The sequence below is a fragment of the Dromiciops gliroides genome, chromosome 2 (assembly GCF_019393635.1).
Source record: "Dromiciops gliroides isolate mDroGli1 chromosome 2, mDroGli1.pri, whole genome shotgun sequence".
NCBI lineage: Eukaryota > Metazoa > Chordata > Mammalia > Microbiotheria > Microbiotheriidae > Dromiciops > Dromiciops gliroides.
The window spans coordinates 664,496,288-664,508,410 of record NC_057862.1 but is presented as its reverse complement, the minus strand read 5'-3'; the positions used below and the strand labels follow the sequence as shown (position 1 = coordinate 664,508,410).

Here is a 12,123-nt window from a genome sequence, read left to right as displayed (position 1 = left end):
GGTCTGTGTCACTGGGTCACAGAGTCACGTTAGGAAGGGCTTGTACTTGATCCTGGAAGTGATGGGGAGCTGCTGGAATGTAGAACAGGAGGGCTTGGTGTGGTCAGGCCTGGGCTTTAGGAAGATCACTGACAGTTGAGTAGAAGTGGGCAGACGTCTGACGGCCGTTTGGAGATCAGAGGTCTGGAAGGAGGCTAGAGCTGGACATCATAGTAGTAGGCCTCCACCAGTCGCAGACAACCATGGATCAGTGCCTTGCAGAGCCACAGGCCACAGTGTGGCTGTGCAGTCCTATACGGGAGCCACAGCTCCGGAGTGACTTATAACCGGTAACTGCCGCATCCCCTGTTGTATCTGCTCCATGAGGAGGAGCTGGAGTGTCCTCTCCAGGGCGCTGGCCTGGGCGGATCAATATGGAAAACAAGCTGTTGCCCATGCAGCAGGTTTTCCCTCTCTGCAACATTGGTGGATCCAAAGGAGAGGCAGAGCCAGTACAGTTTGGCACCAGTGCCGCCGCAGGAGTTACCAGAGGGATGTGATGTCCAACATCCAACTGCCTAAGGGACTCCGACTCCTGATTTTTCCTCGGGGTTAACTCCCGAAGCCTTTCCCATACATGGGTATAGCCACAAGGCAGCAGAGGTTTCAAATCAGGGTTCCTTCCCCTAGGCGGCTTGCCTGCCAAGGCTAACAAGCCCCACCTGCCTGAAGTGACTGGTTTTAAAGTGCCAGTGACTCGCCTTCGCCTCTTCTTCTGTTAGTGGAAACAGTTCCGCCATGAGAAGGCCGGGAGTTGGGCTTTGGTTGTCAGAGGCCATTTGAGACGCACGCTACGGGAGCATTTTATAGAGAGTGGGAGCTTATCCCCACTCCCACCCCGGCATGACAACCCTTTGGAACCTAGAGCTGGACATCAAAGATTTGAAAATCATCGGCCTAGAGATGAGGATTGAATCCATGGGGATTGAGGAGATCAGCTAGGGAAATGACCTAGTGGCAAGGAGAAGAGGGCCCAAGCCTTGGACTTCCCCTGTCATCAGGGATGACTCGGATGGCGATCCAGCAGAGGACGAGCTGGGGAGTCACCAGAGAGGAGACAGCGTCCAGTGTCAGAAGCTGTGGAGAGGAAATGACCATTAGGCTTGGGGAGTAAGAGCCCCTGCAGAAAGTGAGGAGAGGGAGAGGAAGAAAGTCAAGGCGCTCACTGGACACACCTTCCTCAGAGTGTGGCCCAGAAAGGGAAGAGATGCTAGGGAATGGTTAGTGGGCACGGCCCAATCCAGGGAGCGGTTTGGAGGCGGCACGGAAGCAGCCCATACATAGGGAGAGGCTGAAGAACAGTGAGGAGGAGGTGAGATGGAGGGGGGCCATGTAGAGGGTTGGCCTGAGCAAGGAGAAGACCTGCCCCTTTGTATGAGACTGATGGAGGAGGATGGCCAGTGATGGCACATGAGGAGAGGGGAGAAGAGAAGGGGATGTTCAGGAGAGGAGGAGGGACCAGGAAGTTTGGAAGAGCTGCTCCTTTGTCATGGTGATGGCCACCAGCCCATCCCCAGCAGGAGCGAGGGCAGAGGATGGCTGGGGGCAGGAGGGGTGACCAATGAAGCTGTCTTTGGGAGGAAGATGGGGGGAGCTTGTCACGTATGGAGCAGGTATTGTAGAGCACACAGTAGGACTGCGGACCGCTTTAAAATGGGGTTTGGGAGCCATGATTGGGGAACCGAGAACAAGGCTTGAACAAGACAGCTGGGGCTCCTGAAGCCTTGGCATGGGAGGAAATGAAAGGGTGCAGCATGTTATTCACTGCTGAGTGTGTACAAGTAGGCTGTCATTTCCCCCAGGGGTTCGGGTGTTAGGCAGCTTCGTAGAGCCGGAGAGTCGGAGCAGGTAGGGGGTGGGGAGGGAGATGGCCACAGAGAGGCCCTGGAGCATCAGGGCTGGCCTGGTTACCCAGGGACTTCTTGTCCTTTGTCCTGTTTGATAGGGTCCTTCAGCATTGCTGGAGATTAAGGAGGTGCCTCTGTCTCACCCTCCTGTTTTGATTGTTAATAGTTAGTCATCACTGATTATCATCAAACGTCCTGATTTACTTCATTCTCCATAGGGGCCCTTGGGTATAGAGATATACAGTAGCTTTGGAAAAGGGACAGAAATAATGTTGAGCTAAATTCTTCTGAAGCAATGAACTGATTGGTTGCATCTTTAGCAGTCATTGATCCTGCACCACTGAGCCAGTTTTTCAGTCATACCACCAGTTTCAACCAGTCAGGAGTAACCTTCCACCTCGCCTAAAAGCAGCATTGTACCACGAGTGGACTGTGGCTGGTGTCTCTGTGGTCCCTGTGTTCCACAGGGAGAGCTTGCTAAAAGTGTGCCTGGAGCCTCAAGTATAACAGTGTGTGTTCGGGGCGGGGAGACAGGAGGTGGTGCTGCCACTGGAGCAGCCTGGGCCTTTTCACTCACTGCTCCTTTGGGACTGTGGTATTGCTAAGATGGATGGGAAGGCATGACCCTGAGACAAGGCTCTGACCAGTGACCCCACTTGTACATGGGATAGGGTGTGGGGAGAGGGCGGGGAATGGCTTGGGCTAGCTAGATTGAGATTAGCCTTCTCTGAGTGCTACTTTTGTCCTTAAAGTTTGTACACAAATGTCTTTCTAAGTGACTTGAAGAAAACACAGCATGGATGGGGAAATGGGGGAATTTTCCAAAGCTGACTGGGGGCTGCTGATTCTTTGATCTGATTGGAGATACCGGTTTACACTCCCCTCAGAGAGGAAGGGCCCGGGGGAGAATGACATACAGCTGCTCTGAGACTCAGAGGATCAGGGAGCATGACACTGGCCCCAGAATGCCCACTGATGTCCGTGACAGGTGGCGGAGTGTTTGAAGCACAGCCCCATGCCCATGGCCCCGACTGCTCAGGAGGACCAGACCCTGGTCACTGCACCTTCTGTTTTGTAACTCATTGCACCTCTAACTCATGGAAACCCTTGCAGACTATTTTCTGCAACCCCAGGGTTCAATGGAGCATCTTTTGAGAAAGACTGTCCTAGGAAGCTCCCCAAAATATGGCCCTAAAGAGGGCTGGAAAGGTGGTCTTTGTGAGTCCTTGGTGTAAAAATTAGACTGAGAGAGACTCAGTAAGAGGTATGTGTTTGTTTCACTGTTAGAAAAACCCCGCCCTGCTAAAATTGAGAGGAGGTGGGCTCGCTCTTTGAATGGGGGGGCAAAGGGAAATTGCCAGAGCTAGTAGTCCCCTAACTATTTTAGGATCTTTGAAAATTGTGATGACTAATGCTTAGGTGTCTGGGTAGCTTATGAGTTGCCTTGAACTTAGTCATCCAAACAGGGTGTTTCTTCTCTTTGAGGGAAGCGTGTGTTGGAAGAATGAAGCAGCAGTGAGCAAAGCTAATCAATTGTGATGCCCCTGACCTCCCGAAGGTCATTTTCTGGCTCTGAGGTAACCTTGGGGAAGTGCCCTGAGCCTGAGCCCAGTTAGTCTGCCTTATGGCACTGGGGCATCTGTCATCTCTTTGGGGGCAGGGGATTGTTGATTTAGGCTAAAATCTATATTTAATTAGAAACCCCAGGTAGCTGGAGGGAGGGGTTAAGGGAAGAACTGTATTAACTTACAGTGACAATGCAAAGGGAACATAACATTTTTATAGTTCTGGCTACATGCCAGGCACTGTGCGTCCACCTCATTGGATCCTCGCAGCAAGTCTGAGGAGGCTGGGGCTGTTGTTTTGTTTTTTGTTTTGTTTTGTTTTGTTTCGGTTTTTTTGCATGGCAATGAGGGTTAAGTAACTTTCCAAGGGTCACACAGCTAGTAAGTGTCAAGTGTCTGAGGCTGGATTTGAACTCAAGTCCTCCTGAATCCAGGGCTGGTGCTTTATCCACTGTACCACCTGGTTGCCCCTGTTGTTAATCCACATTTTACAGTTGAGGAAACTGAGGTAGAAGTAAAGTGGCTCATAACTGTCTGAGACTGGATTTGAACTCAGGTCTTTCTGACTCCAGGACCAGTGCTCTATCCACTACTAATAGAAATAGCCAGCAGAGAGAATAGCTGTTGGAAGGAGAGGACACTGAGGGGGTTGGACTGGGTGTCTGTTCCTTTTCAGCTCCTTATAGGAGGTGGATGGAGTAGGGATAGGGGTGGGTAGATATTTACTTCTGATCTTAGTCCCTTTTGTCTGTAGCTCTGTCACGATAAGGAGAATCATTTGGAATGATGACTCTGACCATTAGAGCCAAAAAGGATCTTAAAAGTCATCTAGGGGGCAGCTAGGTGGCGCAGTGGATAGAGCACCGGCCCTGGAGTCAGGAATACCTGGGTTCAAATCCGGCCTCAAACACTTAACACTTACTAGCTGTGTGACCCTGGGCAAGTCACTTAACCCCAATTGCCTCACTTAAAAAAAAAAAAAGGTCATCTAGGCCACCTCTCCCATTTATTTAACAGATGGGGAAACTGAGGCCCAGAGAGATGAGGCAGTGTGACCTTTGGGCAGAGCTGGAGTTCAGACGTGGGCTGTATGCTGCACTTTCCATTCCACTGTAACACTGATGATCTCTGTAGGAGTTGGAATCATCCAGTGAAGCTTGTATGAATGCATACGCTTTGGAAGATCTTCACTTGGAAAGGCTCGTAGTTGTTAAGCATGACCACTATTCCCCTGTGTCCCAGTTAATGGAGCTGCTGGTCCATTTCCTATTTTACCCACCCCACCCCACCCCCGGCTTCTTATGTAGTGAGGCAGTAGTGGTCTCCCGGTGTGGTTTCTGGCTGTATCCAGGGCTCTTTGGGCTCATATTGGCTCAGGGTATGGTTCTCTCTAAGGCTGTGTCATTGTCAGCATTGGTTGTTGTCATTAAGGATTGGTCTTCTGCCTCCCTTCCTCATCCCACTCAGAATTAAGAGCCCGTGTGCTTTTAGAGCTGCTTGTAACACAAAAGAAGACGACCCAGGGTGGAGAATGCCCCAGAAGCTTGCTGCTCCCGTTGGGGGGGGGGTGGGGGTGGCAGCTGCTAGGGACCATGCGACTCCTTTGGAATCTCGTTGGGAATCCCCGTGCAGGAGTCCAAGTGGGACAGGGGACGTGGCTCCCATCTCAGTTCTTTGAATATTTAGGACGTGAGGATCCAGCTGTAGAGTCTGTTCTCAGAAGAGTAACCTTATTTTCAGTTATTGGTCAGAGTTGAACTGGAGTTTTGTAATCCTGGCCATTCTTATATAGGTGGAGGGATTGTGTGTCATGGCAGGGCAGGGATTGCTCATTGCCACCAGCAGCGCCTGCTGACCATGGGGCGGATGGGCAGAGGCTGCCTGTGAGGGCAGCCGGGTCAGCCCCAGAAACAAGTGTTTTATCAGCAGGGTTATCTATCATCTATCTATCAGTCTATCTGCTTCGCCATGGACTGAGACTTAGCCGTCTGACTAGTGGGAGCCCTCCGGGAACAGAGACTGGCTGGCTTTTCTGTGGTGCCCGCAGCACTTGGCAAAGGGTTTTCTCCATGAGTAACCAGATGTCCGCACCCCCCCACACTGATGGGATCGTGTGTACAGAAGCCAAGGTGTAAAGGGGCTGCGAAGGGAAAAGGTTGAAGCAGCCCTGTTGTAGAACACGGCACCATCTCTGTCATTGGTGAGCAGGCCGAGAAGCGTTGAGCTTCCTTTGGACTGTCAGTTCCTTTCAGCTCCGACTGCTCAGCGAGCCTTCTGAGAGTCCAGATACACGGGGCAGGGCCTCCAGGGCTTTGGTCGGCCCCTCCGATGTCGGCAGGGGTGCTGGGGAGGAGACCTGTCCTTGTTGGCTTGTGAAGCCTCACTTCCTACTTTGTGCTGATCCCATGCGAGTTTGTTTTCAGGAGCCTTCTTCAGGCTCAAGTAAGAAATCTGCTCCAGGAGTTGACATGACTCCGGACAGCGCCACTAGGGGGCAGGGCAGACCCTTTCTTCCTCAGAGCTTTGGGGCAGTGACTTGCTTGCTCTTAGGTGACTGAGCGTGCATCTAACTACAGTTTTCCTTTGCTCTGATCTTCTCTAGATGGGCGGTGTCAAACCGGGAAATGCTCATGGCCCAGAACAGCTCTCTGGAATTTAAGTTGCACAGACTATATTTCATTAGCTTGTTAATGGGTGGAACTGCCAACCAGCGGGAAGCATTGCAATACGCTAAAAATTTTCAGCCGTTTGCCCTAAACCATCAGAAAGGTAAGTGGCCCCATATGTTCCAGTATGTCAAATGTGGTGGGTCTGGGCAGGAAATGGACTTATTTGGAAAATACTTGATTTAGACGGCCCAAATTATTTAATAATAACAGCAGTGTTTCCTACTTCACTGAAGGGTGGAGGCCATTTGCTGCGCAAGATCTCCCTTCTCTCCCCTCCCTCTCTCCCATTGCTCAGATGTCTTCTGCTGCGGTCTCCGCTTTTGTCCAGGTCTCACAGCTCTCTGCCCTTCTGGCCAGTGGGATCCCATTCTTCTCCATCTTCTCCAGAACGCCACCCCCTCTATCATCTCTGTTCTCTCCATAAAATCTTCTGTCTGCTGGATGCTTCCCTAATTCAACATGCTCTTGTTGTTGCCCATATTATTATTTTTTTTTTTAGTGAGGCAATTGGGGTTAAGTGACTTGCCCAGGGTCACACAGCTAGTAAGTGTTAAGTGTCTGAGGCCAGATTTGAATTCAGGTACTCCTGACTCCAGGGCTGGTGCTCTATCTATTGCGCCACCTAGCTGCCCCCTGTTGCCCATATTCTTAAAAATCCTGTGATCTAATCATCAGTGCTCCCTGGCATGTTTTCCAAACCCTTTGAAATCTGATCTCCTTATTCAGCCGAAATTTGCCCAATCCAAGGGCTTTTCCTTCTCTTCCTCCTTGACCTCTCTGCTGCCTCTAACCCAGTCAGTCCCCCCTCTTCTTCTGAGTCCTCTCTTCTAGGCTTTTGAGATGCTGCCCCTCCCTCCCTCTTTCCCTCACTACTCTTTCAGCGTCTTTGCTGAGTTTTCGTCTAGGTCATGCCCACTAATGGAGGGTATCCCTGCAGGCTTGGACCTGTGCTCTTTCCTTCTTTACCATCTCATCATGATAATCTTGTTAGGGTTCAGTCATCATCTTTATGCAGGTGATGCCCAGATCTGTGTATGTAGTCATGGGCTCTCTCCTGATCTGGAGTCCTCTGTCACTAAATCCCTGTTGGACCTCTTGAGTTCAATATGTCCAAAGTAGAACTCACCTCCCCCCCCAAAACAAACAAACAAACAAAACAGCCCAAACCAAACCCAAGACCTTCCTCTCTGCCCAACTTCCCTCTTCTTGTTGAGGATACTGCCATCCTCCCTGTTACCTAGGCTTGGCTCTTCATTCACACTGGCTTTCCAGATTCACACAGTTGCCAAGGCCTGTGTACTTTGTGACATCTCGTGTGTGTGTGGCCCCTATGCCCTCTGACATGTCCCCACCCTGGTGCAGGCCTCACCGCCGAGACTCTTGGGAGTAGCCTGCTCAGTGTCCGTGCTCAGCTGCCAAAGCACACGTCTGGCCCTGCCGTTCCCCTGTTCAGCCACCTCGGATGGCTCCCTCCAGGAACAATCAGAGCTCTCTGTTGGGCCCCTGGGCCTGCCACAGCCTGGCCCTTTCATGCCTGTCCAGGATTCACATCCTCCCCGACATTAATACTGTTCCTCTCATCCGCCTCTCCTCTGACTGCCTGGCCCCAGCTCCTGGGGTGGTTCTCCCTTTTCTCCTCTGCCTCCTGGCTTCCTTCAAGACTCGGCTCCAATCCCACTTAGCACAAGACGTCTTTCCTGGTCCTTCCTCCCCTGCCTTTCCTTAATGCCCAGCCCTTTCCTCCGAGGTTATCTCCCACTTATACTGTGCGCGTGTTGCGTGTACATCATATCCCCAGCACTCAACACTGTGCCTGGTGCCTGGCTAGCATTCAGTGAATGCTTGTTGACTGACAGAGATGCCACTTTTACCTGTGTCGGAGAGATCTTGGTGACCAAATTTATATCATTGAGATCAGACCATGGGGAAAAAAGGTTAAATATTGCATTACTTCTAAGGAAACATTAAGACAGAGGCTAGAAGCCTTTTTGAGCTTCCCTGTTGGTCTAAATCAGACTGTGGGTGTGGTCAGATGTGTGTCCCCTGCTGGTGCTTCTTCCTACTCTGTTTGACCCTGGCTGCAAAGATGGTACAAGAAAGGAAGGTGGTCTGGGGCTCGGCTGGTCCTCAGGGCCCAGACTGCAGTTTGGGAGCTGTGTGCAGCCAGAGACAAGCCAGAGACAAACATAGTTATTCTATCCACTGATCCAGACAAAACCTCTTCTCCTCTGTGTTCCACACCCATTGAATCACCCGGGAATTGCCCTTTGTGAGCAACATTATTTGTGAAAGAAGTGATTGAGCACATTGATTAGAGGGTTGGGTGGGTGGGTGGGTGTTTGGTTTTGGGTCTCTCTCCTCTGCTTTCTTCCCGTAAGTGGAGGAGGAAGAAGTTAGTTTTCATTCCAGCGGCACTGCTGCTAACTTTTCTTTTTATCTCATCCTTCAGATATTCAGGTGTTGATGGGGAGCCTGGTGTACCTGAGGCAGGGCATCGAGAACTCGCCTTATGTTCACTTGCTTGATGCGAATCAGTGGGCGGACATCTGTGACATCTTCACTCGCGATGCCTGCGCTCTGTTGGGGCTGTCGGTGGAGTCGCCACTCAGTGTTAGGTATGGCTCAGTCTCAGCAGTAAATGCTGCTCAGGTTCACTTCCTTGTCCTATATGCCAAGCAGAAAGCCTTTCTGGGGAAGGGCTAGTGTTCTCCCTGCAAAGTCATTGTGTCGGGCTTCCTCTCTCTGCCTAATGGCTCTGACAGTGATATCAGCCTGCAGAACGAGTTCTTCATTCCCAGTCATCAGAGGCGCTTGTGCTAGCAGAATCCCTTCTCATTGCTCAGGCTTGCAGGTGTGATCCAGACAAGTGTGTTTGGCCTCAGAACATCTGGGTTTGAGTCCTGGCTGCCTGTTTTACTGCCTGTGTGATGGGGGGGGGTCGCTCCTCCACTCCTGGTGTCTTTTCCTCATTTGTGTGAGCCCCATGATGTTTGACTGTTAGTTCCCTGTGAACTCTGACCTCACTCTAAGTCCTTCGTCAATAGCATGAACCCCTGAGCCAGTTGCTTACAGAAGATGAAGGTGGTGTGACCTCGTAGGATCTGTTTAAGGAAGAGATTGGGCTTGAGTGGAAGATCAATGTCCTTTGTACAGATCACTTGGTCAAGCTGTCCTTCCCTCTTGTGTCCTGCCCGGTGTAGTAGAACACAGAGCTCCTTAAAAATAGCTCTTCTTCTTGCCCAATCTTGGATGTATTCCTTTATGTTTAGGTAGGGTCCCCCATTGACTTAGTGCTAAAGGGAAGTGTTGGGTACATTTGGTTGTATTTCCCACTTCCACATTAATCTGCTTCAAGTTGCACTTGGAAAGGTCGAGGGCTGCATTGTTGACCCCTCTGCTCTAGACCACTCTGATTTCTTATTTTAAAAATGGAGGTGAGGGGCAGCTAGATGGCACAGTGGTTAAGCACCGGCCCTGGATTCAGGAGCACCTGAGTTCAAATCCGGCCTCAGACACTTGACACTTACTGGCTGTGTGACCCTGGGCAAGTCACTTAACCTCCGTTGCCTGCAAAAAAAAAAAAATGGAGGTGGCCAAGGGCCTGGGGTACAGGGTGGTGTTCTGGTAGCTCCCCCACAGAAAGGGAGCTTGTCCTTGCGCAGACCTGGCCAGGCCGGAAAGGAAGGAGCACACATGCAGAGGGTCCGGGGGGACAAGAATGTGGCAGATAATCAGCACAGCCTGGTAGAGACGGTTGGTGTTCCTTTCAGTGGCTGGAGAAGGCATGTCTACAAAGGTAAGTGAAGGGCAGATGACAGTGTGGGGCAGTGGTCAGAGCCGCTGCTGGGGAGTCCCGGCTTCCAGGTGTCGCTCCACCCCTCAGTATGAGGTCATTTACCTGTGGCCTCAGCCTTCCATTTCTTCCTCTGTGTAATGTAGAGCTTGGACTGGATGACTGACCTTCAGTTTCCTCCTCTGAAATGAGGATAATAGTACGACGTATCTGTCAGTTATCATTATCAAGATTATGTCTGATCGTTCTGTTCAGTGGTTTCCAAATCCGATAGGAAGACTCCTAAGAATTCTGTATGTCCAGTGTCTACAATTGGGTCTCGTTTTTGTTCTCTCCCTGCCAGTTTCTCAGCGGGCTGCGTCGCCCTGCCGGCTCTGATTAACATCAAGGCGGTGATTGAGCAGAGGCAGTGCACGGGTGTTTGGAACCAGAAGGACGAGTTGCCTGTGAGTGAAGGGTCAGAGGGTGGTTTTCCTCTTCTGCCAGAGCCCATAGTGACCAGGGGGGATTGCTGGGGTTTGTGGAACAATAGAAGGGAGAGGAGGGAGCAGGACTTTGGTGGCATCTGTAAGATTCTTTGCCGTCAGAACCTTGGATAGGGGTGGTGAAAGGCAGACAAACAAGAAAACAGAAGGGTGACAGAGACCTTCCAGTCTCCTCTGTGAGAGGAGGGCCAAGCGGCAGAGTACCTGGTGTGCCTGCCTCTCCCAGGCTGTCAGCAGGTGCAGAGTCCCTAGAGTACAGTGGTCGGGACAAGTCTCCATTCGGTGTGAAGAGACTCTTCTAAGGTCACTCTGAGATGGTCCACAGGGAGGCCCCAGGACTCCTTATTAGTTAGAGCTTGGGAAGGTGTCCTCTGGACCTGACTTTGCTAGAGACTGTAGCCTGTCTTTGGTTTGGATTTTCTGACCTCACAGACTGCAGCCTTTATGCCCAGAAGAGTTCAGCTTCATGTTATTAGCCTTGAGTGAAAGATGAATTGGCTTAAAGGGCTCACAGCCATCTGTGACTCATCAGGCTGTGATTTTTAAAAGTGTCTTTGGATGACAAAGTTTTTCTATTTGTGAAACTTATTGCACTAAATCCACGATGAAGAATCATGTGTGCCAGTATCCTCAGCTCAGCCCGGAGCTCGTGGTGCCTTCCTGTGACCTCTCTGTGGCCTCCAGTACTGGTCATCACCTCCTTTGGGGTGTGCGGTTGTGATGTTGCCATCTTCTGGCTCTCCGCTACCCATCTGGCTGCTCTGTATCCTGCTCTTTTGCTGGTTTTTCACGCACAGATCCCCTCTCACATCCTCTTGGCCCTCACCGCTAGGCTGTTGCTAAATCTACCATCACAGCGTCTCTTGTCCACACCTCTGTTTCTACAGTCACAGCCCCAGTCTGGCTCCTCATCAGTGGCTTCCATTCCATTTCAGTTCATCCTCAGTTAAAAGTATGTGCCTGGGGACAGCCAGGTGGCACAGTGGGTAGAGCAGTGGTCCTGGGGTCAGGAGGACCTGAGTTCAAATCTGGCCTCAGATAATTGACACTTACGAGCTGTGTCACCCTAGGTGAGACACTTAGCTCTGCTTGCCTCACCAAAAAGTCAGTACAAGCCTGAGCACATCACTTCATGTTTGTGGAGCTCCCCTGGCCTGGTTTGTTTCCTCAGCCTCTTCTTCCCTTCTACCTTCTTGAACCTGGAATCAGCCACACTGGCCTGCTTGCTGGTCTTCTTACTCCACACTCCATCTTCCCCCAGCTCTGGGTCTTCCTGATGTCCCTCGGCTCAGATATCCCCCCTTCTGCAGGATGCCTATTCTGGATGTGCCCTGGTCACTTTAGCCTTCTCTTGTCCTGAGTTACTTAGGTGTCATCTCCCCCACTGGAGCGGGCTCTCCTTCAGTGCAGGGAACCCTGTATTTGCATTCCTTCGTACCGGCAGCCTGGCACAGGGGACATATGGAACAAGGCAGCCCAGGCCTGTTGCTTGACTTGGGCGGGCACTGGTCCAGGTGGTTCATGTTGTATGGAGATAAGAAAAGAGCACAGAATTTGGGATCAGAAGAGCTGGTCTGAAACCCCCTGCCATCGCTCCCTGTCTGACTTGGGGCTATTTCCTCAGCTCTTTGGGCCTCAGTTTCTTTCTTTTTTTTTTTTTTTAGTGAGGCAATTGGGGTTAAGTGACTTGCCCAGGGTCACACAGCTAGTAAGTGTTAAGTGTCT

The 12,123-nt window shown here is 51.1% G+C and overlaps 1 protein-coding gene across 1 annotated transcript in view; it reads left to right on the top strand.

Moving 5' to 3' along the window:
- The window catches only part of RMND5A (required for meiotic nuclear division 5 homolog A), a 71,734-nt gene that overhangs the window by 52,852 nt on the left and 6,759 nt on the right, over positions 1-12,123 (top strand). The window contains exons 5-7 of the mRNA XM_043983414.1: positions 6,054-6,220; positions 8,570-8,735; positions 10,257-10,359. Coding sequence (XP_043839349.1) covers positions 6,054-6,220; positions 8,570-8,735; positions 10,257-10,359 — 436 coding nt within the window. The remainder of the gene's footprint in view (positions 1-6,053; positions 6,221-8,569; positions 8,736-10,256; positions 10,360-12,123) is intronic.